Raw genomic sequence first — 27721 nt, forward strand, 5'->3', positions numbered from 1 at the left:
CTTTTTCTTATGCATATTCTTTTGAGATAAGACTTTTTTTATATGCTCTTCACTTGACTGAAATGGTGTTTTAAGAAATTAGTTGAGATATTTGTAATTATTACTTCTTAAAATGTCCACTGAGATTAAGCTTGAGGCTACTTCATTTATAAAGTATTTTCCAGTCATCTATTTCTCCAATTTTGTACTCTTATTTAAGCTGGTAACATTCTTGTCTACTAGATATTTCTCCAGAGAACATTTCTCGTTTTCTCTCTCTTTTTAAAAAATGTTTCACAAACTTTTCCAAATTCTGTTCTACAATATTTTCATGACTATAATGGCAAAAAAAATGCCAGATTTTCCCTCCACTTTCTGCTATCTGATGGGTATGTTTCTGAGGTGTTAGCTCTCTTTCAGCCCAACAAAACAATTTTTTAAGGTACCAGACAGAGCTGAGATCTTGTGAGATTTTGCCCAGGTTAAACCCTAGTTCAGTTTCCTGTGTACAAATGAATTTCTTTACTTTCTTAGTGGCTTCTAGGCTTCCTGTGAAATTTGTGATTCTGATTTTGACATATTTTACTATTTTCCTGGTGTCAGTGCTTTATTGAAATTTCAATATCTTCCCTGGAGATCTGTCTTCATTCCATTAATGCCTTTGTGTGATAATAGCAGACATCACAGGGTTGAGTTTTTCCCAGTGTGCTTTTAATTGTTAAGTTAGACAAAGGGGAAAAGATAAAATTAGTGTAGTATGGAGGTATCAAAAGAGTCATCTCAGCAAATACTTTGTTTTCAGAGTTTCCTGTTTTACAAAATACTTTGCCTATAGTAGAAATTTTTTTCCAAAACCAAATTATAGCTGAAAAATCTCCATTTTCCAGATTACTCTTCCCTATTAACTTTTTCATCATTATGGAATAGAAATTTGACTTTTGAAAATGCCTACAAAATTTCATGCAGAGAGAGCATAAAATTTTAACTGACTGAGGGAGTAGACACAGATAAAGGAGACCTGAGAAAGTTTTTTGGTAGAAGGAAGGATTTTAACCTGGAAAGAAGCCAGGGAAGCCAGGAATAAGGGAGAGAATTGCAGGCATGGGAAGCAGCTAGGGAAAATGCTAGGAGTGCTGTGTTTGGAGTTTGATGTTTTTTTGACTCAAGCATAGATGTGTTTAAATGAGGCAGAGTTGCACAAAATCCTCAGGCCCACTGTCTCTTCCAGAGGAGATTAGAAAATTAGCAAAGAGATTAATGTCACTGGATCTCAGAATAAGTGGGGAAGAATAAGGTATCAAAAGTTTTGAAAGGTGGGTGATCCTGGAGGGTATTAGAAACTCCTAGAGTTTACTCTTCCTCCTGCTTACATTTTGACTGTTAGATTTTTGCACAGGTGTTTTCATAAGCACTGTGCTTTATTAATATTGTCTTCCTCTTACAGGAAAATGTTTTTCTTAGTAGATATGCTACTTTGGCAGAATGATTATGTCACTTCAGAAGCAAAACAATAATAAGCATATTTTCAATTTCTTAAAGCATTGTACTCCAAAAGTTCAGTTCTTGCTATATAAATTGTTTTCACCCTATGCCCCCTCCTATGTTAGATTCCTTAATTTTTACAAAGCTATTCATAATTTCTGCATTAAAGCTAAAAGAGAAAAAAATTGAGGGGTTGAATTGGTAGGGGAACAAAGATAAAAGATACTATACTAATGTTTTATGCAAAACATGCAAAGTTATTCCCTTTCTCTCCTTGTTGAAACATGATATACTTCAAGTTCATTCATTATCAGAGGACTTCTCCTATAACTTCTTTCAGTAATGTAACCACAAGAAATAATTACACTTTACTTTCCAACTGTTTTCCTCTTTGTCATTTTTCCAGATTCATTTCTGGCAGTGAAGAAATAAAACTAAATCTACTTTAAGCCATAAATCACTTAGAATGTCAATTTAAGGGCTTATTTATAATTCAGTAATGTATCCAAAGTACTCTCTTGTTTTAATCTGAGGGAAAGAAATTTTATATGAGCAAAATTACATTCTCACATTTTTAAAAATTATAAATTTTAATTTGAGTACAATGGGCAGAATATCATGCCCCCTGTATTTCACAACCATAGCCCAACATTCTGCTGATATTGAACACTTAACCAGCTGTGAGAGATTCTCTTGTAGAAAATAGATCTCAATTTTTGTTGTCAATAATTCCTTTTGATATGTAAACGTCAGATATTTTGGTCATATGGATTAATTTTTTTGCTTCCATTGCTTTATTTTTCTTTGCTTTGTTTTGAGTCTTGTTTTATCATATAAAAGTGATTGGGATTGAAATTTTTGTGTCATCATTTTTCTGTTCTCTATTAGGCTATGTTTCATCAGATGTTTCTGTTTATCTGAGAGAAGAGAACCACAAAATATCAAGTCTTATTTGATAGCCATGATATAAAAGGAAAGTCTATCTCATGATCAATGGATTTTCTTGACCAGAAGAGATCAGTAGATAAGAGAAATATATGAAACCTAGAAGATAGATAGCAGTTTCTTTAGATGGTTGAAGAGATATTATAATGCAAACAGAATAAAGGATGATAATTAAAAAGTCAAAATGAAGCCAGCTTAAATTCCAGAGATGAAAATCTATATCAGTCACGAGATAATGATTCTCTTCTTTTTAGTCCTATTTCAGACTTGCTTTCTTTAAGAAAATGTGTAAGGAAAGAAGACAAAATATGATTGATATATGACTCTCACCCCTCCCTAAACTGTAGGAGTATAATTTATTAACATTCACTTCAGCATATATTCATTGTGCATGTCATGTGTAAGCCATTGTCCTATCATTTAATAAGTTACTCTGTGTAAATGTTGGTAGAGTAATTCCCTCCAGCCATAACTCATTCCTGTTTATATGGTGCTCAGTGGTAGGTAGTGTAAATAGTATTATCTCCCTTTTACAGGTGAAGAAACTGAGGCTCAAAGGTTGACTTGTCCAGGGTCACAAAGATATGGGAGAGGTCCAAAGAGGCGGGATTCAAAGTCATACAGGTAGTAAGTAGTAGAGGCTAGATTCAAATCCATGCCATCTGACTATAGATCTAATGCTCTTTCTCCTACCTCCCACTCAATATTAATTAGCACTGCTATTTACTTACTTCTGTGATTGAACAAGTTGCTCGATTTATGTGGGTCTTAGTTTTTCCAAGTAAAAATATGAAAATAGATAGGCTTTATAGGTCTAGAGTTAAAAGGGACTTCAGAGACTAGCTAGTATAATATCACCCATTTTATAGATGAGAAAACCGAGGCTCGGCAGATTTAAGTGATTTGCTCAAGATCACTCAGGTAGTATTAGCAAGAGAGTTTGAATACAGGGCTTTTGACTCTAGAGCCACTGTTCTTTCCACAATACCAATCAATCAATAAGCATTTATTAAGCAGTCACTGGATGTCAGCAGGCAATGTACTGTGCTAATTTTGAAGGTCTTTCAAAGAAAGAAATCCTAAGAGTCTTAGCTAGCGCTTGAACCAAGGTTTTCTGAATCCAAGATCAGTGATCTTTCTACTACATCTGGATGGTCATTCACCTTTTGTTCACTAACGATTGAGTGGGACAATGGTCATGATTATTAAATTGTGTCATTGGATTAGTACCTTGGTATTCCAAAGATAGCCATCATTCTAGTGACTTGGCTTTGTGCTTTGCTCCTCATTGTCAGCCAGTAATACCACTGGCCATAAAATCAGCTAAATTAAAGAAGGTCGATAGATTAGTAAAATTCCCTTTGAATTTTTGGGAAAGCTCATTGAGACCTAATGAACCAATGGCCTCATTTTCATATTTTAAAAAAGATAATTTATTTGCTTTTTAAGTAAAAGCACTTCTGACCTACTCTGATGCCTTCTTGTGAAATGAAAATAGCCTATGTTCTCAAGAGTCTGGAAAGCTTCAACCTTAATAGGTCATGCCAAAATGGAAATGCTGAAAGTATAAGGCTTGTGACCATGTCTCTTGTTCGAGGACCAACTGAAATTGAGAGGATCATCAAAGGGATGGCCACCAGGTGATACATAACAATTCATGAAATGGTCTATTAAGGCATGAAGAGTTTACACTGTGCACTGGAAGAGAAAGTAACCATGTGGATAAAACCACAAATCCTTGAAATATGAAATAGAAGCAAAAGCTAGAGCTTGAATCCAGTGTAGCTAATGATGATGGGACACCATAAAGAGCATTTACTTCTACAGATGTTTGCAGCATTGATCTTTAGTTCTTTAAATAAGTACAAACACTGCTGGGGCATAATAATTTTAAAGAATGACAAATTAGCATCTATATTGCATTTTAAAATTTTATTTTGTAAAATATTTTTCATTAGGGAATAAGCATATATAATAGACCTACTATATGTTAGGCACTATGCCAAGTACTTTACAAATTTTAATCTCATTTGATCTTTACAACAACCCTGAGAGGTAGGTGTTATTATTAAATCCGTTTTACAGATGAGGAAATTGAGGCAAAGGAGTTTAGTTCACACAGTTAGTGAGTGTCTGAGGCTGGATTTGAACTTAGATCTTCTTGACTTGAGGCTCAGTGCTCAATCTACTTGTGCCATCTAGCATTTTAGTCTAATTTGGACCATAATCAGGAACTTTTCAGACTAACTTGCATCTTGAGTTTGATACTTGGGGTAGAGGAATTTCTTCGAAGATTTAATATCATAAAATGGTTTTTTGGACTTGACTAACTAAACCTTTCCAACTACCATCATAATTCAAGACCTCTTAATCTTTACCATTCCTTCACAGTTGCATCTTTAAGACTTTTGGACCTTACTATCTACCCTTCAGTCGGCCTTTCTTTTAAGTATTGTCTTTCCCAATCTCCTTGAAAGCAGAAACTGTCATATATCCTCTATCTGTATCTCTAGTACTTAGCAGAGCTAGGTACAGTGGGGCAAAACACATGGCTGAAGCTGCTGACATTTTTTTTTTCCATTCCTTCATTTTAAAAAATAACAAATTAATTTTAGAATTAAATATAAAATAGGAAAAGAAAATAAGTTGTCTTGTGCATAGCAGAACATAAGAGAAAATTCAAAATATATAACAATAAATTTCCATTTCAAGAAAATCTATATAGTAATTACTACACATTGTATTCAGAGCTTTCCTTTTCTTTGCTTCTTTGTAGCTTTTCTTTTGTTCTCTGCTGTTCATTTTTTGCTTTATTCCTTTTTTTTCCTTCTTTCTCCCTCCACTCCCTCCCATATCCCCCAAGAAAGCTATAATGTGGATACACACACACATATACACACATAACATACATACAGATATCTATAATCATACATATATACACTCATATGCATCTATACTTGTACTATACTTGCTTGTCCTCTATTTCTCTAAAGGTGGATAACATCTTTCTACATAAGTCCAAGTCTTTTCATATTTGTCTAACTCCATTAATTCATTATTTCCTACACCACAGTAATATTCCAATCTTATAATGTATTATTATTTATTTGAAATAGTCTAAAACAATATTGATTAATATGACTAATATATAGTGTAGTTTCCCAATTTTTCTCTTTTGATTAAATATATTTTAGCTTTAACTTTATCTGAGATCATGATTACTATCCCTGGTTTTTCTACATAATAAATTCTACTCCTGATCTTTATTTAATTTTGTGTATATCTCTTATTTCCTATCCCATCTCACTCCTCTGTCTTACCTGCTACCTTGTCCTCCTGTTATCCCCACCCCTACTCCTCTAGGATCCCTCCCTTGTCCTTTCCCCTGATCTTTTCCCCCTGGCCTTTTGATTCTATCTGAATTTAGAATCCTTTTATAGTCTTTTAGAGATACATTCTCATTTGCATAAGGTGATTATTCTTTTTTCTCTATTGTTTCCCTTATGATTTTGCTTTTAGGGATCATATCATACTCATCTCCACCCAATTTTTCTTTCAAACTACCCAATTACTAATGGCAATGTGACAGTCTTAGACATATGATTTACATTTCCACACATAAAACATAAACAGTTTGTTCTTCTTGGGGCTCTTTTAATTAGTCTTTGATATTTACTTTATATTTCTTTTGGATCTTTTATGTCAAATTTTCCACTAAGTTCAAGTTTTTTACAGCAAAATCCTAAAAGTCTTGTAACTCATTGAATGTCTATTTGTTAATGTTGCTGTTATTCAGAACTGGGTATAATATTTTTGGTTGCAACCTCAGTTCTTTTGCTCTTCAATATATAGTCTTCCTTCACCTGCTGTCTTTTAATGTAGCTGCTTTTAGGTTTTGTATGATTCTAATTGTGGTTCTGCCATATTTTGAATTTTTTTTCACGGTGCCTATAATATTTTCTTTAGGGTTTCAGAATTTGACTTTGGTATTCCTGTAGATTTTCATCATAGTATTTCTTTCAGATGGTGATTGTGAAATTTTTTCCTAAGTCTGCTTTCTCCTCTTGTTCTTACACTTCAAGGCAATTTTAGAAAGTTGTTACTTGCATTATTATATTGTAATTCTTTTTTTAATCAAAGCTTTGAGTTGGTCTATTTATTCTTAAGTTTTCTCTTCTTGATCTGTTCTCCCAATCAGTTATTTTTTTAATGAGATGTTTCACAGTCTCTTCTATTTTTTCATTTTTATATTTTGTTATTTCTTTGTCTCGTAATATTGCTGGCTTCTTCTTGCTCAGTTCTAATTTTCAAGTAATCATTTTCTTCCTTAAGATTTTGGATTTCCTTTTCTAGTTGGTTGACTTTCTTTTCATAATCTTGTTTTTCTTGGATTGTTCTTATTTTTTTCCTCACTTTCTCATTTTATTTTTAAAGTTTTCTTATGAATTCTTTTTGACATTACTCTTTGGATAGGAGAGCCTTTTTTTTTTTTTTTTTTTTTTTTTGGTTTCAGTATCCTCCTCTAAAGATGAACCCTGGTCTTTTCTATTCCAGGAGTAACTTTCTATGATTGATCTTTGCCTGATCATTTTTTTTTTTAGCAGATTGTTATTGTGATTAACTAGTCGCAAAGTATTCTCTGGCCTTAGGTCCTCTTTCAGCTCTTCCTTCTGGCATGGAACTGAAATCAAGAACTCTGCTCTCCCATAGAACCCATAGCCAGTAGCATCCCTACCCCCACTGCTTCTGCCCTCACCAGGAGGTTGTGTTCTGGTTTCTTTTTGCCCAGGGCTACCTCTTGGCAGCACAATTGAGCCTGGTGTCTCTTATCAGCACAGGTTCGCTCAATATGCCTTTGCTCAGATATTGGACTTACCACAGTGTTGGGGAGATGAAAATTCCCCGCTGGAACTGAGGTTTCTTTCCCAAGAATAGAACCCCTCCTGTAGATGATTAATACTAGGCAATAAGAAGGGGCAACTAAGTGGTGCAATGGATAGAGTGCTGGGCCTAGAGTCAGGAAGACTAATATTCCTAAATTCAAATCTAACCTCAGATACTTTTGTAAAAAATCTATTGTAGATCCTATAGAGTTTGTTGACAGGAGGGAAAATCCTTTTTATGGGATCACTGATTCCCTGAGTTTTCTCCCTCTCCATCTGCGTACCATATGAGCTATTTGTCTGAGATCACAGGAATAACAAGTGGAAGATTCAAGATTTTTGACTCCCAGAGAGATGTTCATTCTATTATGTGGGGACTGAGTTAATACTCTGGATACTTTAGAATCAGCCAGAGTCAGGACAAGCAAAAATCCTTGGTCTTTATTCTTGGTCGAAATGAGAGGAATGGACACAGAAATCTCCTTTTCCTCACTCCGCTAGGACTCACACTCGCTTGTCTTATTCCACCCTCTAATCCCTCCTCCAAATCTCTTTATATACCAACAGATCAAGCCAGCACAGAATAGTGGGGTGAGCCATTTTCTAAGCATGTGCTAATAGAATACTGGCTAATAAGTAATTAGCCTTAAGTGCTCGGCTGTCCAAGTGCATCTGCTCAGTTTCAGCCCATTACACTATTATGTGCTCATCTAAGCACACATATAAATGGCCATCCATGATCTAGAAAGTAGAGCAACAATCATGATAGCTAGCATTATAGCTTTAAAGCTTGCAAAGCATTTTATAGATATTATCTTTATTTTTCTCCTCACAATGACCCTGGGATGTAGGTATTATTATCATCCTCATTTTACAATTGAGAAAAATGAAGGCCTATGAAGGTAAAGTGCCTTCTCAAAGTCACACAGCTAGTAAGTGAATGTCTAACGCTAGATTTGAATTTAAGTCTTCCTCCTTCTAAGCCCAGGGCTCTCTTCACTGCTCCACATAGCTAGGAAGAAGCTCCCCTAGGTCTTCCTCAGTAATGTTAAAATATTTCACAGAAGGTCACCCAGATAGCTAGATCTCTTCATTTTCCCAGGAAGACCAGAAGTTGAATATCTCATGTCAGCCAGAGTTGTAGGAATAAAGCTGGTGGGACTGGGAGCAAAAGGAGAGAGAGTAGCTGTTTTTTTCTCCTTTGGGTGTAGGATAGCACTGGAGGACCACAAAGACTGCCTGCCCTCTGTCCTGGGATGGGGGGGAGGGGGGTATGCTCTACATCTTTTGACTTCAGAGACTGGGAGAAAAATAACTCTTCCTCCTGAAAGATTTCTTAGATATTACCTAGTTATTCATTTTTGTTGCATAAATATCCTCTCTTGAAATGCAAACATTCCTGGAAGGGGATCTGGGGGTAAAGAAGGGAGATTAATTTGCCTTAGTATGATGTAGTTCAGATTGTTTTCCTCCCTCACAGCTGAGTTGTCATTCTGAAGGAATGAGGGATTTAGAGAAAAGGAGATGGAAATAGAGACAGGAGAGATTAGAGAAATACATTGAGACAGTGATGGAGAGAGGTGAGGAGAGAGAGAGAGACAGGGAGAGCAACAGAAAGAGATGAAAGTATCACAAAGAGATTAGAGGGAGAGATAGGGATGAAAGAGATAGAGAATATGAGTATATTCAGGGACTTGCCAAAGGTAGTTAGTAGCAGGAAGCTTGAGCTCAATGAAAACTTGAGTGATAATCACCCAAGTAAGCAATTGAAGAAAGAAAGATGAGAGAGTATGAAATGCATATTCTGCCATTTTGTTTTCCCTGTCCTTTCCCTTTTCTGAGAGACAAGCTGGAAAGAAGATCCATATTTCCCGAAAGGGAAATAGTAGAGGTAGGAGTAAGGGAGTTTAGATCCAAAACTACAGTTTTGGAGAAAGTCATTTGGAAGGATCTAGAAAGAAGGCTCACTTGTTTTTTTGATCCTATTAGATCTCCTATACTTGAAAGGCTACAATGGCCTCCTTTTCCAGATCTTACCTGTTAAATAATACTTGCCCCATAATGAAGGCAGATGTATGAGGGAAGCTTAAAAAGAACAGGCTCAGATATGAACCTCAAACGTGGGTATAGAAATATTGTAGGTTCTTTGTTGTTACAGTTTGTTCAGTCGATTTTCAGTCTTGTCCAGTTCTTCATGTCCCCATTTGGGGCTTTCTTGGTAAAGATGTTGGAGTAGTTTACATTTTTCTTCTTTAGCTCTTTATACATATGAGAAAACTGAAAGAAACAGGGATAAGTGGCTTGCTCAGTTAAGTGTCTGAGGTCATATTTGAATTTAGGAATATTAGTCTTCCTAACTCTAGACCCAACACTCTATCCATTGCACCACTTAGTTACCCCTTCTTATTGCCTACTATGAATCATCTACAGGAGGAGTTCTATTTTTTTTTAAGCATAAAGAATTTCTTATTCTTCTTTTTTTTAGTTCCAGGTTTTCTCCTTTTCCCTTTCCCCTCCCTCACTCAGTGAAAAGGCAAGAAAAACAAAATCTGAAACAAAATGCATAGTCACGATAAAGTCATATTTCTTAACCTAGGATCCACAGTCTTATTCTTCCTAAGCAGCCAGGTGGAGAGTTCAGAAAGTCCATGAACTTGGATGGGAAAAAAAAAAATTACAGCTTTATTTTCATTAATCTGTAATCAAATGTTAGCATTTCCTTAAATTATGCATTTAAAAAAAAAAAAACATACTGAGAAGTTCATAGACTTCCCTAGACTCCCAAAGGGAATTGTGAGTAGAACAATAGGATTGTTGTTTCTTCTCTCATTGTTGGTGAGGCAAAAAGAAGAAAACAGAGGGCTAAAATATTGTGAAAGAAATATTTTCAATGAAAGAAGTTATCATCTTGAAGCCTATTGCATTTTAAAGAAAGTTTTCCAATTACAAAGGCTTTCCTAGTTCATCCTTTCTGTCCATCCCTGTTGTAAGACAGTGAGATCGAATTCAACCCCCTGCCTTGTAAATTTATCATGTGGCCCCAGTATTCCTGTGGGTGCTGTTAAATTTGGTAAAGAAATGTTACTGAAATCAGGAAACATCAATAATATATAAAAAGAGACTAAATTACATTTTCAAGGAATTTTTGTTTTAAATGAATTCAATGTTTCACACATGTTATATATACTTTGTTAAGGACTGAAAATACAGATAGCAGCAGCAACAGTCCTTACTCTTAAAAATGTACATGAAGAAGAATTAGAAAGGGGAGAAGAGTACAAACTGGGTTATATGACTGCCTAGGAATGTGGTAGAGACTTAAATCTGAATCAATCCAAAGTTGTTCTTTCAAAGTTCTGGGAGCAAAATCTGGGAATCTGGAGAGAATGGAGATAATGACCCAACTAGAGTGGAATAAAATAGAAATTATAACATCAAAGCCTGTGTTGGTAATATGTTTATTTTTGTTTGTTTTATGTTTTGTGCTAAATTTGAGAAATCTTACAATTACTTTCTTCTTTTGGTTTCTGTTTTTTGTTTTGTTTTTGTTTTTTTAGCAGATGGTCCCTACCTTCAAATATTAGAGCAACCTAAACAGGTAAGATAATAAAAGGTGGGTTGGGAACTTTTAATGCTTAATAGAAACAAAATGGTTTTTGTAATTGTAGTATCAATAATCAGTAATTGTAGTATAACATTTTAAAACATGTTTTGTCGATTTTTTTTTTTTAGCCCAGTGATCACTTTCCTTAATAGATGCATTCTCTTAAATAAAAGGAGTAGAATGCCAAAGTTTAAAGTACTTGAGAAAATTTTATTCTGAAAATATCTTTCTTTTAAAAATATTCTCAAAATGAAAATTTAATAATCATCAACTTTCATATTTCAGTATTCAAAGAAAAACAAGATAGAGGGTTATATAAAAACTGAATTTCCTTTACAAAAATATTTTTTAAAAAATATATTAACAGTATGCTGACAAATTACCTTATTTGTATCCCTTTCTGTAATGTTTTTGAAAGTTTTATTCATGCTCCCCTTATTTCCATTTCTATCACAATTCCTTAATTTCATCCTCCTTAGTAAAGGACCTCCTTTGAAACAAAGATATATAGTTGATGAGGACAAATCAACATTTTGGCTGTATATCACATTTTGTACCTCTAGTCCATCTCCTCTCTGTCAGGATCTTCAAGATCTTACCAATCTGCTAAAAATGTGATTACTTTCTTTCCATTAAACCCCTGAACCACTGATGCCTCAGTAGTACTAGAGTTTACTAGTACTACTGTACTACCATACTGGTACTGTAGTACCAGTAGTACTAGGATATAGTTCTACAGTGTTTAATTATGATGCTTAATTACATAGACTATCTTCATAAAACTGAAAACCAAATGAAAATACTTGATGTAAAATGAGAATAGTAAAAAACATTTTGTCACCTTTCTAGGATCTGATGGGTACCCTGTTATATTCCATATTCTGTTTTCTTTCTCTTCATCTGCCCCTTATATAGTTTGCAACAATCACTCATGCAGCATTGTCATTAGTTCCCTAAAAACTGTATTTTTCTTGAGTAACTTTTAAAACTCTATCTAGTATCATGACATAAAAGTAGTTTTCTTAGCCTGTTAGACTGGGAGAATCCAGATTTTTATAGCAAATGAAGCTAAAAGGAAAATGTATTTTTATTCACTGAAATAAATCACATTAAAAAATTTAAAATATTAATAAAAATATCATTTTAAATGGAGTTAAGAATTATATGCATACACACTAAATTGTGATGTTCTTAAATATTCATTCACTCAGTAAACTATATGCTTAATAATATATTCATTATGTATATTGTTATGTGTACTTTTGTATATATTTGTAATAAATGGTAAAGAATGTCTCTCTCAAAACCCATACAGAAGATATGAATGTTTTTGTGTTACCAGAAAAGGTGAATGTACTTTATGAAAGTACACTCATTCTCACTGATGGAATCTTGACCTATTGTGCTTTTCATGAAGTTACAGAAATTCTTGATTACACAACTGCCAGCATGCCCATTGCCCATATTGATGTAATTTGTTAATTTTTGTCTTCAGTGAAAGTAAAAACCATCTATATAAGAATGTTGTATCAAACAAAACTTCTTGTCAGGATGATCATTGCTTTAGTTTTGAGGTTGATTACTCATTTTAAGTGAATGGAATGATTACCATGAATGACTGTGGATTGCCAAACTTTTCAATGAAGAGAAACGGTATCAGATATTTCATCAAAATCATCAGTTTTGGTGCTTTTTTCTTTCCTGAACAAATATAGGAGCACTAGGATTTGCCCCATTAAAGTTAGAAACTCATTTGTTTTTGGAAGGAATCAGCATCTTAGAGTATCAAAGCTGAAAAGGGTCTCAGAGGTTATCTTGTCTAAACTCTTAAGATATCTTAGGATGAATTGACAATTTGTTAAGGTTCTTTTTGTCCTTAACAATATAATGGAGATTCAAAGAAAATTTACTTTATTTTTTAATTGAAAAATAATTTTGTTAATGTAGGATAAAGCCTAGCTTTTTAAACTGTGGTTTGTGACCCTATAAGGGATCTCATAGTTGAATGTGTGGGGTGCAGAATTATGATTCATTATCACTAAATGTTTGATTTGTGTACCTATTTTATATACCTATATTTCCAGGACCACTTAAAAGTTTCTTGGGCAAAAAAGGGTTGTGAGTAGGAAAAGTTTAAGAAGCCTTCGGATAAAACATTGGGCTTGGAATCAGGTAAACTTACTTTTGAGTTCAAATCTGGCTTCACACACCTACTAGCTATGAGACCCTAGGCATGTCACTTCACCCTATTTGCTTCAGTTCTTAATCTGTAAAGTGATCTAGAGAAGGAAATGGCCAAATACTCCAGTATCTTTGCCAAAAAAACCTCAAAAACCTCAAATGAGATCATAAAGAATAGGACATGACTGAAAAATGACTGAACTTGAACCATCTACATTTGTAGATGGTTTTCCTCTCTATTTCCCCAGTCTCTAAAAGAAACAATAATTCATGATAAAAAACTGTTGCCCAGAATACTTCTTACTTTTTTGCTTTATTCCTGGCATCTTTACCTTGGATTTTTTTTTTCAAATTTTGATCACTATAATATGAATATCTAGAATACTTATTTCTGCTCTAGGGTGTTATTGAATGGTGCTTTTCTAGGACTGCTAAATATTCATTTAAGTTATTTAAATTGGCAAGTATGCATGTGAATTTTTGTCTTCCTGGCTACCCAGTTCTTGAGGCTAAATGTTAAGAATTTCTTGTTGCTTTTGTGGTTTATAGTTTTTTTTTTTTTTTAAGTAAATTACCAACACTTTTCTACAATAGGAACAGTTGTGGTTTTGGAACAATTCTCATCTTCAGTGATTAACATATCTCTAGAAACTCTGAAATCCTAAATAGGAAATCAAAGACAATGGGGAGCATAAATGGCTTTTTCAGTGTCTTCCATTTAAAGATTATGATCTTGGAAGAAGATGGCATGAGAAGCAACTGGACTGTAGCTCTCTCCATCACAAGTTTATTAGAATTGACCTGAATCAGCTCATTGTTGAAAAGAGCCAAGTCCATTATAGTTGATCATCACATAATCTTGTTGTTACTGTGTAAGTATCCTACCCCCATACCAGGATTAGAGGTGCTTACACTAATAGTTTTTATTTTTTAAAAAAATGAACAGGCAAAGAAGAAAAAGCCCAACCATAGAAATTTACTAAGGGAATAGGGAAGACCAGGTTTCATCTGTAGAGAACAATGAAGTAGTAAAAAAAAAAAAGTCTCTTCTATCTCAAATAGTAATGTTAATATCTGTCCAGAAAGAATTTGTAAAAGAATTTAAAAAAGACTAACAGTCAAGTGAGAAAGATTGAGAAAAAACTAAAAATAAAAACCATCCAAGAAAAACAAGATGATTATGGAAAAAAAAGTAACCAATTCCAAAAGGAGTTACAGAATTTTAAAGGAAGAAGTAATTCTTTGAAAATTAGACTTGAGCAAGGGGAAGCCGATGAAATTTTAAAAGACCAAAAAATAACAAAACAAAATATAAAAAATGAAAAAATAGAACAGAATATGAGAATAATTGGACTACCTAAAAGTTGTGACCCAAAAAAGAATCTTAATACCATAATGCAAGAGATAATCCAAGAAAACTGTCTTGGAGTGATAGGACATGAGGGAAAAGTAAAAATTGAAATAAGCCACCACTCACCACCTCAAAGAGATCCTTTGTGGAAAACAAATAGGAATATTATTGACAAATTTTGAAGTCCCAGATCAAAAAGAAACTTCAAGAAACAAGCAAAAAAAAATTCAAATATGCTAATGCTACAGTTCGAATTATACAGGACTTAGCAGCAGCCACAATAAAAGACTGCAGATCTTGGAATCATATATACTAATAATCAAAAGAACTAAGTCTGTACCTAAAAATATCATGTCCAACAATATTATCCATAATATTGAAAGAAAAAAATGGACATTCATTTAACTTTCAAATTTTCAGAACATTAATAGAAAATTAACATATAAGAACCAATATCAAAGATTAATTTCAAGCAACTTAACATGGACAGATTGTTTATGTGCTGTACATGGAAATGCATACCATATGTTTAAGATTGACATCAGTACTTGAATAGTTTAAAAGACAAATTGAGGCAGAGTTAAGTGTGATTTGACTCTAAAAAGCAAAGCTGTCTAGTAAAAAGTAAAAATAGTAATTGTTATACAAATGAAGTACAAAGGAAGAATTGATATAGGATTAGAGGAAGGAAGAGGGCTCATTGTTCTGAAAACCATCATCAGGAATGGTTTAAATAGGGAACCGTGTGTGTGTGTGTGTGTGTGTGTGTGTGTGTGTGTGTGTGTGTGTACGTGTGTGTACACACACACCATGAAGGGATACGTAGAGTAATTGTAGTGGTTCAATCTGTATAGATTAAGGAGATAGGGATAAAGGGTTACAGAAATATGTTTAGAATAATCTGAGTAGGATTAAGTGTGTAGATTAATGGCAATATGATAAAGGGTGAAAGAAAGGTTGGGGGGAGAAGATAAAAGAGGGATCCATGGATAGTGGGAGGTTAATTGATTACAAGTCAAGTTAAGGAGCAGAATTGAAATAGAAAAATTAGCAGGGATAGAAATTAAAGATACACACAAACACTATAAGGATCAGGAATAGAATTTATTAGAAAAAAGTAGGGCTAGTAATCATTGATCTGAGATGAAGTCAAACAAAGATTCAATCAAGGGAGAAATCTATATCATGTCAACCATATTAATATTGTTTTAGATGCATGTTTACATATGGATAAATGTGGATGTGTGTATCAATATATGTGGGTAAGTATGCATGTAAGTCTATGTATGTGTGTGTGTGTATATATATATACATATATATACACATATATATATGTGGGGGAGGTCTGTGGATGGGTGTGAATATGTGTGTATATATGTGTGTAAATATATCTATGCTTAACTGTTATCTACTTGAAGGAAGTGGGGGGATGAAAGGGAGAAAAAAGAATAAAGTAAAAAGTGGAAAGCAGAGGACAAAAGAATATCCTACCAAAAAAGCAAAGATGTACACTTATGAATATAATTTCTTCTATTATAATATATGCTTTCTTGAAATGGAAATTTATTGTTATATATTTTGAATCAATCCTGATGTTCTACTGGGCACATGACAATTTTTTTTAGTTTTGTTTTCCTTTTCTGTTTTTCTTTTTTTTTTATTCTGTTTTTTTTCCTTATTTTGTATTTAATTCAATAAATTAAAAAAAAAAAAGAATATGTGCCATTCATGACTTTGGTTGCAGTTCCTAATAGCTTTTCAGAATTGTTGGAATAGTTTACAGCTCCATGAACAATATGTTAATGTGTCTGTCTTCCAACATTTACTATTTTCATCTTTTCCTGTTTTGCAGATCTGATCAATAGAAAATTCAATCTCAGAATTGAATTTTGATTTCTTTTAGTGGTTTGTAGCATACTCATATGGTATTGAGAACATGTAGATATTCTTTTGGAAACTCCCCTTTTATATCTTTTTATCATTTAATTATGAGGAATAACTAATTCTCAGATGTTTGTGTTGATTTCTTATAGATATTTATTACCAAGCCTTTATCAGAATTATTAGCTGCTAAAACATTTTCCATAAGTGTAAAAACTTATTCATTCTGCAGTGAACCTGGTAATAAACTTTTTGAACTTGATTGGGCTGATTCTCAGACAAAGTAAGCCCAAATTTGAAGCCTTTCCAGTTTGGTAGAACACAATAGAACTATTGTTTCATTTAGTTGGTTTAGTTTTCAAGAATATAGGGTTATTTCAACATATAAGACATGAGTAAAGATAAAGCATGATGTGTAAGGAGATAAAATTTGATCACCAAGATTTCACATAATAGAATTACTATATGGACAGTAGCAGTAGAAATCTATACCTAGGTCAAAGTACACACACATATTAAAAGAGGTAGGTGATTTAGGTGAAAGTTTTGTGAAATCCATAAGCCCTAGATTAAAGTTAGCATAGGGCACTTGAGTGCCTAAAAGAAGAGTTCAAAGTCATATTCATTTATTACACTGCCTACCTGAATAGATGGAGGCCATAGATAATGGTTTTTTGATGTTTTAAAAACATCAAAAATTTTTACTACATGAATTTTCATATTTCAAAAATATATTGATTTGTTTTGCTGATTTAAAAAAATTCTTTAAAATATTGTTATGGGAGGGAGATGATATAGAGGAATATTTAGTTGATATAAAAACAAGATATCAATTAAAAATTTTTATGAAAAAATACCAGGAAATTTTTTTCTTTGTCTATATTCCCTCCACTGCTTCACATTGAAAGCCTTCATAATTTTGTATTCATGATTAGCTTTGGCTTAAATAAAGGGGTGGGGCAACTTTCTGGTGAAGAATCTCTTCCTATTTAGCACACAACTAAATTGGCCTTCAGACAGAGGCCTGTCCCTGGGGCTGTACTTGGATCTTGTCCAATTTAGAATGTCTTGCCACAGCTTGTATTCCAGTGGCAGAGCCTTGGAGACCCAGGGTAACCTTTGTATCTTGATTAACCACTGGAACATTTTAGTGCAAGTGAATGCTTTCTCAATTCTGGTCTTAAAACACATCACAAAACTGGTACATAGTAAAGGTAAGCAGAGTATGGTTTTCCCTTGGTAGATAGATTCCTAAATATTTTATGCAATCAGTAGTTACTTTAAATGGAATTTCTTTTTGTAACTCTAACTGTTGGGTTTTGTTAGTGATATATAAGAATGCTGATGACTTATGTGGGTTTATTTTATATCCTGCAATTTTGCTGAAGGTGTGGATTGTTTCTAATAACTTTTTGATAGAATCTCTGGGGTTTTCTAAGTATACCATCATATCATCAGCAAAGAGTGATAATTTGGTTTCCTCATTGCCTATTCTTATTCCTTTAATCTCTTTCTCAACTCTTATTGCCAAAGCTAGCATTTCTAATACAATATTAAATAGTAACGGTGATAGTGGGCAACCTTGTTTTACTCCTGATCTTATTGGGAATGGTTGCAGTTTGTCCCCGTTGCATATAATGCTTACTGCTGGTTTTAAATAGATGCTACTGATTATTTTAAGGAAAAGTTTATTCCTATACTCTCAAGAGTTTTTAATAGGAATGGATGTTGAATTTTATCAAATGCTTTTTCTGCATCTATTGAGATGATCATATGGTTTTTGTTAATTTGATTATTAATATGGCCAATTATATTGATAGTTTTCCTAATATTGAACCAGCCCTGCATTCCTGGTATAAATCCTACTTGATCATGATGTATTATCCTGGGGATGATTTTCTGTAGTCTTTTTGCTAATATCTTATTTAAGATTTTAGCATCAATATTCATTAGGGAGATTGGTCTATAATTTTCTTTCTCTGTTTTCAACCTACCTGGTTTAGGTATCAGTACCATGTCTGTGTCATAAAAGGAGTTTGGTAGGACTCCTTCATTCCCTATTTTTTCAAATAGTTTATAAAGTATTGGGGCTAATTGTTCTTTGAATGTTTGGTAGAATTCACATGTAAATCCATCTGGTCCCGGGGATTTTTTTTTAGGGAGTTGATTAATAGCTTGTTGGTAAGCAGAGTATGGGAGGATATGGGGTTGACAGTAAGCTAATTAGGCATTTGATTTTTAAAACATATATATATATGTGTGTATGTATATATATATATTTTTTTTTACAGTAATATATTTGGTAAATTCGACTTTCTGAAATAATAATTTCAGTTCTCAGAAAGAGTAAACTTATTCTCTGGACTCAATTCTGCTCACTAAAGAAAATCTGGTTGGGGTTGGGGAAACCCTAGAGACCTTAGGAGAAAGATAGCAACACAGAGAGGAGTATCCTGTGTGGAGAAGGGGAACCAATACTGATATCCATACCCCTGGTCACCAGTAGAATAGGCAAGCCAGCCAGGATGAAGCAGCAAGGCATCCTGAGAGAAAAGCATAGGATAACACATGCCAGATGAGTGATACTACTACTAATCCCTTTTTTTTTCCCTGAGGCAATTGGGGTTAAGTGACTTGCCCAGGCTCATACAGTTAGGAGTGTTAAATGTCTGAGATCAGATTTGAACTCAGGGCCTCTTGACTTCAGGGCTGGTGCTCTTTCCACTGTACCACCTAGCTGCTTCCCAATCTCTTCTTTTAGATATGGGTAGAAAAAGCCCAGGACTCTATGTCCAGATGTCCTGGAATAATAGCACCTCTGATTATTAGCCTTATTTTCTTGTTGGCCCCCTCAATCTATATCTAGTGGGCCAATCCTTGTGGAGAAGCTAATGTCAAGAGTAATAGAAAGTAATTCTGAGTAGAGTCAAATATATGTCCTGGATTTTAAGAAATATGCTTCAGAAAATTCACAGTAAGGATGGATAAAAATCTCAAAGCAAGAAACCTTTAAAGAGTGTATGGCTAAAGAATGGCAAATAACAAACGTTTTTCAAGTATATCATATTGACTTATTAGATATAGATAAATGAATAATTTATGAATGAATATGATTTGGCATGAGGTATAAAATAGATAATTTTGATTATGTTAAATTAATAAGTTTTTATACAAATAAAACTTATGTAGCTAAGATCAGAAGGAAAGCAGAAAATTAAGGAAACTTTATAGACAATTTCTCAGATAAAGTTCTTATATCTTAAGTATATAAAAAACTTTGTCAACTATATAAGAATACAAGTCATTCCTCAATTGAAGAATGATCAAAGGATATAAGTATTCAGTTTTCCCATATCACTATTAGGTTTGTTTCCAAGGTGATTGGGGGGAAAGGAAAAAAAAAACTATATGTTCTAAATATTTATAGCAGTTCTCTTTGGTGTAGCAAAGAACTAGAAATTGCAGGAATGTCTATCAGTTGGGGAATGGCTATATAAATTATGTTATATGGTCATGGTGGAATACTACTGTGCTATAAAAAATGATGAGCTTGATCTTAGAAAAACATGGAAAGATTTGCATGAAATAATGAAGAAAAAATAAACAGAACTAAGAGAATATTGTATATAATAATAACAATATTGTTCTAGAAAAAACTCTGAGCAAATAATTTTGACTACCATAACTACCCAAATTAACTACAAAGGATCTATGAAGGAATCTATTTCCAGAAAAAGAACTAATAAATATTTGTGTGTGTATAGACAGATATGTGTGTGTACACACATACATAAATATTATATATATAAATGTATAGCTAGTATAGTGTTTATGTATATATAGTACATGTACAAGTGTACATACTTGTGTCTATTGGTAACCATCTCTAGGGTAGAGGGGAGAAAAATCATGTGACAACTTTATTATATATTTAAAAAGAAAAGCAAGTTATACATAATATATTTGCAGTTTAATGTTCAAAAGAAAGACTACAAGATTGAGAAAGTAGCAATTGTACTAATGGTTAAAGGTAACCTTGGCTATCATTTTGCTGACAGCAATAAATATTTATTTATGTCAGGAGAAAAAGAATGTCAGATAGCACTGCTGTGATCAACTCACATACTCCAGGAATCTTTCTGATTTTTGTGTTATCTCAACATTTTAATTTTTCTAAAATCATGTGTTGTAATATAGTCTCACTGGGAGAATATCAGACTTAAAGAGATAAGATTGTGCAGCATTGATAGTTATGAGAACATTTAAAATTTTGCTTGTTTTTTTGAGTGCATATATTTAGATCTTTTCTCCCAGTTCAGTTCTCTTCTCAACTCATTATATGCCTGAAGCATCTATCCAAGATACTTAGAATTATATAGATAGATGAAGTAACTCATTGGACTGCCTTACCAGTTGCATATCTGGATGTGGATTTTTCATCTGCTTTCTTCTTGGTGGAGATTTCTCTTAAGAATCGAGACTTAGAACGGCTAGTATAATGTCATCTTGTGAATAGAACTTTTGGAAACTTTTGCCATTAATCGGGAATTCTTTTGTTAGGTTTCTGCATGAGACATTTCTATGACACAGTGTATACCTTGGAGAAGTGTATTTTTCCCTATTCTGTACTTCACCAGATGCTTGTACTTGGTAGATTGTTGAACAAAGTTAATCCCATATTGTTTGTTTTACAGAATCTTTTTATAAGATGCTTTAAGCATTTACCATAGATGCTTAATGTACATATGGCACCTTGGCTGAGCAGGAGTTTTTCTTCAAAAGCAGAACTTTCTCCCATTGGAATCAGATTTTTATTGTGCAATTAATTTTCAATTCTATCTGACACTTTGTGATTCCATTTGAAGTTTCTTGGAAAAGATACTAGAGTGATTTACCATTTCCTGCTCCAGTTCATTTTATGGATAAAGAACTGAAGCAAAAAGGATTAAGTGACTTGCCTAGCATCATATAGTAAGTGTCTGAGACCAGGTTTAAACTCAGGGAGAGAGTAGTTCTGGTGTTCTATCCATTGCACTACTAGCTTCCCATTAAGTCAAATAATCTTTTCTTTTTAACATTATTGTTTTTAACATTATTGATTTTTATTGAAACAAGTCATTTTTCTCAATAATTTTTTTCAGGAACAGTTTAGGTCTCTACACCATGGTGGATTTTGTGATCAAAATGACAGGGTCTTTTATAAAAAATAATCTTGAAAGACCATCTTTTTCCATCTCATGTTATCATCAAGGATATACTCAGTGCATATATAGATGTTTCTCATCAATTTTTTTTTTTTAGAGAAGAGAAATTAGTCTGTAGAATGTCTTCTTAATTTTTATTTGAGAGGAATACAGTGAACTAATTATGATCCCTTTCATTATTTTGCAATCTTCTCAGGTATTTAAAAAATAAACTAAATATTGATCCTCAAACAGATTAAGTGATTGCTTTCCCTTTAGCAGGTATTACTTCTGTTTGTGCTTGGCCAGATTCAATTTCTTAAGTACTGTTTCTTTTTCCTTTTATAGTATTAAAGTCATAAAATTGAAATATGTGAGTCTATTATTGTTGCTAATGAAAATCTATTAGTATAATTTATTGCTGGCTTTGTTCTGTTTCACATATTTGGTATCTTTACCCGAGTCTTATGCCAAATCTCTTTAAGCTTCTTTTTTTTTTCTCAACTGTTCTTTTATAATTTGTAATGTTTTATACATGAATTCACAATCCAAATTGCAGTTAACTTTGGCTCTCATAACTGCCCACTTAGCAGAGAGATTGTTGGCTGAGGAGATTTTGGGGTTCGCTTATTTTCTCTTCATTGTGGCAGCTGTTTCTTAGTGGCTAAACTTTTCTAGGAAAAACTTAAACAGGTCAGGTTGGAACTGTTGTAACCAAATGCAATGCTATCTTTTCATCTGTATACTTCCTTCCAATTTAGTGTTTATTTTGAACTTTCCTCTAACCAGACAGGATTTACTAATATAGATAATTAATTTCCTGTCTCTTTACTTATATTTATATCGCACTTTAAGGTTCATAAATGTAGCCAATTTCATTTTTATTATGTTATTTAATGTTGGTCAAACTCTCTAGATTTTTGTAATGTCAAAACTTGTCATTTATACACTTTGTAAGATCTTTTGCTTCTATCCCCTTCTCTCTATTAATACAGCTAGCATCCTAGTTCTGGCACTTATTATTCCTTGTCTGAATGGCTGCAATAGCTTCTGAAATTGTTCTCCCTCATCTATCCTCACTAAAAACTATATTCCACATAGCTATCAAGGTGATTGTTCTTATGCACAAATCTGAGCATGTTTCTTTCTCCCCTACTCAAATGCTAATGACTCTCAGTTAATTCTAAGATAAAATGTAAGCCCTTCCATTAGAAATAAAATTCTTCACAAATTGAACACAACCTATTCTTCTAGCTTGGGTTCAGTATAACATGCTGATTGCTCTGCTACTAGAATTGATGGGATGTCAAAGATGCAGAGATTCTTTGGTGCGATTTTGGAAAGCATCTCTATAGAATTGGAAGGGTTAGAAGCCATCTAATCTAGTCCTCTCATTTAAACAGGAAGAATCACAGGTTTAAAGGTGACTTTGCCAGGATAAACAGCAAATAAACAGCAAAACTAAAATTCTAATTCTCTGCCACACATTGTGCTGTAGTTCTAGTCTTTTGTAAATAAGGTTTCCCATAGGGCTTTTCTAAAGTTGTGTCAGCATCTAAGAACTTCCACAAACTGATGCTTAACTGTTCAGTGCCTTACGCATATAGTAGGTGCTTAATCACTAATAGTGGAATGGAATAGAATTATCCATTTTTTATTAATATTAGCTTGTCTCATAGGGTTGTACACCAAGGATTCAAAAGAATCTCACTTCCTTTTCCTTGCGAATGAATTTGAAAAGAACTTTTTTTTTTTTGGACAAAGTGATAATAGAGTCATAAGCTCTGATTCTGGATCCAAAAAAAAATTGAATCTCAGGAGGGAATCAAGTCTTGCAGAAAATTTTTAATAAACCCTTCTAGTTTGGGAATTGAACCAGTTCTCTAAATTATCCTTGTCTGACTTTTGAATCCTTATGTAATGCCTGAGAAACTGAGGCAAGATAGAGATTAGAGAGTTTTTAATATTTGAGAGGGATAGATTGTATTGGGGGCAAAACAGGATCTATTTTGCCCCCAGGCAATAATAAGTTTCAAAGTATCCAGCCGGGTTAGACCAAGGCAAGGGGGTGGAGTCCAAGCATGGAGAACAGGAACAGACTCTCAATCTGGTTCTGATGGGATGGGGGGTGAGGACCATAAATTCTTAATAATTTAGGAGGAGTTAGGAGCCAGGAAGTCTAAATTAAAGATAGAGGATACCAATTAAGTATCTGAGATAGGACATCTGGAGTTTTATGACTCTTGGAGTGTCAGAGTGGTCAGCTACAGCTCTAATTATCTCAGTCCTAATAAACAGAAAAGGGGGTTGCAACCAGGGGGATTGAGACAGAATAATTCAAGGAACTGAGGCAGAATAATTTAGGGAATCAGATGCAGGACAATTTGGGGAAACTGAGGCAGGACAATTAGGGAAACTGAGGCAGGATAATAAAAGGGAACTGTGGCACAACACTTAGTTCCTGAAAAGACAAATTAAAAACTCCAGTGCGAAAATGGTTAGACACATGTCTTATACAATGCATCCCAAAAGCCTTGGGGAACGATCAGGTTGGTTACACAGATAATGGGGAGTAGAGCTGCTATCAATAGCTAAGTCTGGAACTCCAATCTAGCATTCTTTCCATTCTCACTGCTGCCAAAATAGAACGATTTTCCTTTTGGAGGATTTGGGGTTTGCTTTGGGAATTCAGTTAGGAGTATACATCGAGTTTAACCCCTTTTAAATGAATGATTAAATAAAGGAATGGAAAGCATTTATTCAGTATTTATTGTATGCAAAGGACTGGGGCAATGTTAGAGATACAAATCCAAAAACTTGAGTCAGCCCTTGCTAGCAAACTTACACTAAGAGAGGGAGAGGAAAATGAAGCCTCTTGAGTAAGTCAGAAACACATGACATCCTTTCAAATACTTGAAGAAAACTGCCAGTGGAAGAAGATAAATATAAGTCTAAACAGTAGTCAAACAAAACTTATTAAGCTCCTATTATATACTAGACATTACAAGGAAAATCAGACCCCCTGCTTTCATAGTTTAATGGAAGAGATCACATACAAATGTCTAAATTACAGATGTATATACAGTAAACTGAGATAATCAGCAGAAAGAAGGCGATATCAATAAAATGGATCAGAAACTTTTATTAATAAGGACTTTTAATGTATTTTATTAATAAAGAATGAATCATCATAATTACAATTCATACTAATAATTAGTAATATAAATATTTATACATTTGATTCTTACCTTGTGGTGTGGGTATGAGGTGTCATCCCCATTTTACAGATGAAGAAGCCGAGGCAAAGAAAGGTTAATAAGTAACATAGGGATAAACATTCCACTAAGTTTTGGAGGCAGAATTTGAACTTGGATCTTCCTGACTTCCATGTCTTGTCTTCTATCCATCATACTATTTAGCTGTATGGTGGAAATTGAAGAGGAACAGATATTGTCCAAGGAGTTTTTTGGCTTGATTTTGGAGTTATTTGCCATTTCCTTCTCAAGTAGATTAAGGCAAGCAGAGATCAAGTGATTAGCCCAGTCACAAAGCTATGTAGTGTCTGAGATCCGATTTGAACTCACTTCTTCCTGAGTCCAGGCTCTATCCACTGTTCCATCAAGCTGCCTCCATATCGACTGATATCAGATTTCAATTCTCATTGATGGTACTAGGCTATGTTTTTCTTTGTTTTATTAAATCTATTTAAAACAGTATGACTTTGTTAAGATGGCACTTCACTCTAAATAGTTAAGCAGTCATGATTATAAATTTTCTTGTAACTTCCCACTTGTAGTCAATTGCTATAAGTACCTGAAAAGTTTTTTTTCACCTATTGTTATAAATCTTTAGATCAGCATTTTTTACACCAGTTTGTTTTGTGTTAACCTTTGCAGAGGGGGTTTCGTTTCCGTTATGTGTGTGAAGGACCATCTCATGGAGGACTTCCTGGTGCGTCTAGTGAAAAGAACAAGAAATCATATCCCCAAGTTAAAGTAAGTTTGCCATTCTATTTCTACCAGTTTTTGTCTTGTAAATTATTAATTCTTGGAGATTTGATGACCTATGTATGAGTAGGAACAGGGATTGATCTTAAGTCAACAAGCCAAACGTTTAGTTGTCCACATAAAAATTTTGCTTACAAGAAAGATGGTTGGTGACTCATATTCTATGAAAGAAAAATGATGGAGTATAAAAATGTTAGTATTTGTATTAAATATAGTTTTTAAATCATTTGCATTATTTTGGTTGTGATCACATTTTCATTTGGTTCAATTTCAGTGGCTTTCAGTCATCTCAAAAATTAGTATAATTAATGTAAAAATGTACTTCATTGAATTGAATAGGTTAACACTACCTTCAGATTTATGGAGTAAAGTCTTAACATTTACACTTTCTTCATAAATAGCCAGCAAGATAAATGCAAATAATTATTTATTTATTTTTATTATTTTTTTAATATTTTATTTTATTTTATAATAACTTTATATTGACAGAATCCATGCCAGGGTAATTTTTTTTTTTTACAACATTATCCCTTGCTAAATGCAAATATTTAAAGGAACATCCCTAACAAATAAGTACTTATATCACATGAATCCTCATCTTATCATACATCCATCCTAATATTCTTTGATTGTATTAAGTTTGTTCACTTATGTAAAAATTAATTTGAATCTTATTTTCACAGTAAAACTAGAGCATAGTATCTTTTTTTTTCTTTTTTTGCTAAGGCAATTGGGGTTGTGACTTGCCCAGGTCACACAGCTAGGAAGTGTTAAGTGTCTGAGGTCAAATTTGAACTCAGGTCCTCGTGACTGCAGGGCTAGTGTTCTATAACCTGCCATCTAGCTGACCCCTATAGCATCTTTCTTTATTCATTTTATTGGTGCCATTCTTTTTGATATGTGTGTATTAATTTGAGTCAGTGGGCATAATAGCAAATTGCTAGAGTCATTTTGAAAATGTTGGTATTTGTTTGATAATTTAAGAATATAATATTTAGGATCATTTTCTGAGTTTCCAAAATATAAAATGCTTTTGTTTTAGGAAAAACATTCTAGGTAAGGGAAGACCCTCAATAAAAACCTCAAGTAGAGAAACAAGTCTCTAGTCTAGCTAGTTGATTTTTCTAGCTTTCTCCCTCAGTGCTATTCTGTCCCCAATTCTTCATTTGTAGGTATTCAGTGTTCTTCTGTCTTCTGACCCCATCCCCATCCTTCCTTCAAATTAGTTAAGGATCTTATTACATCACTTATCTCTTTAATCAAAATGCATTCATACCATTGACCTTCTTGGTCACATTTGAGTATTTTAAGCATCTTCTCTCTAATTGTGGAATAACAGACACTTTATTTATGAAACAAAAGGTTTTTGTTTTGTTTGTTTTATTGATCCCTTTGACAATCTGGTGAAATTAATAGGGCTCTTCCTAGAATGTTGTCAAAGGAAACTATTTATGTTGAAATTGAAAGTTGTAAAAATATTCAACAAACAAGTTCATGGTACTCAAGTTGAGAAACCCTGTTTTATAGGAATTATAGGAATGACAATGGGGGGTGGTCTCCAATTTAAGCAGTTTAGAGCCTCATTGTCTGGAGTTTCCATTGTTTCAATTCCTTCAGCATCCAGAATAGAACCGGAATAGGGACCAATTAGACAGCTGCCCAGTGACCTCTTAAGTAGGAAGGGGAAGATAGAGCAAGGATAAGAATCCTAACTGAGCTTGGTTTGAGGACTAGGAACCCCAGCTAGGAAGAATTAGTTAGGATCTTGATTTCTAACATGTGTGTCTGTATGACAATAACTGCAAAGGTGTCAAACTGATGTCAAACCCAGAACTAGATACCAGAGGACTAATAGTAAATTAAAGAAACACCATCAAACTAAAAACATTGTTTGGCAATGCAAAAGCAACACTAATTAGAGTAATTTGTGTGAATTGCTTACTACTTGTGTATAATTACCATGTAGGAGAGAATGATTGTGATGATTAATGCTTAATTTAGTAATTAAAATAATTAATTTTGTTATATATTTTATTTGATTATAGCAGTTAATACTCTGTGTGAATGTATGCATACTAAATGTTCATAGAATGCTAGCAGGCTGTATGACTTGGACTCTAATCTCACAATGCAATTTAATCAAAGTTAGAAGGAATGTTGACTGCTAAAATTAGGGTTAAGCTGTAGCTTTATTCCACAATTCATTCAATAAACATTTTTTGGTC

The 27721-nt window shown here is 33.5% G+C and overlaps 1 protein-coding gene across 2 annotated transcripts in view; it reads left to right on the forward strand.

Annotated features, from left to right (window-relative positions):
• The window catches only part of NFKB1 (nuclear factor kappa B subunit 1), a 161833-nt gene that overhangs the window by 38683 nt on the left and 95429 nt on the right, over positions 1-27721 (forward strand). Inside the window, exons 4-5 of one of the 2 annotated variants that reach the window (XM_051966185.1) lie at positions 10847-10887; positions 25386-25484. In XM_051966185.1, the coding sequence (XP_051822145.1) occupies positions 10847-10887; positions 25386-25484 (140 nt within the window). The remainder of the gene's footprint in view (positions 1-10846; positions 10888-25385; positions 25485-27721) is intronic. The other variant, XM_051966186.1, reaches the window with a different exon arrangement.

This window comes from Antechinus flavipes, chromosome 6, assembly GCF_016432865.1.
Source record: "Antechinus flavipes isolate AdamAnt ecotype Samford, QLD, Australia chromosome 6, AdamAnt_v2, whole genome shotgun sequence".
In the NCBI taxonomy this organism is placed as follows: Eukaryota; Metazoa; Chordata; class Mammalia; order Dasyuromorphia; family Dasyuridae; genus Antechinus; species Antechinus flavipes.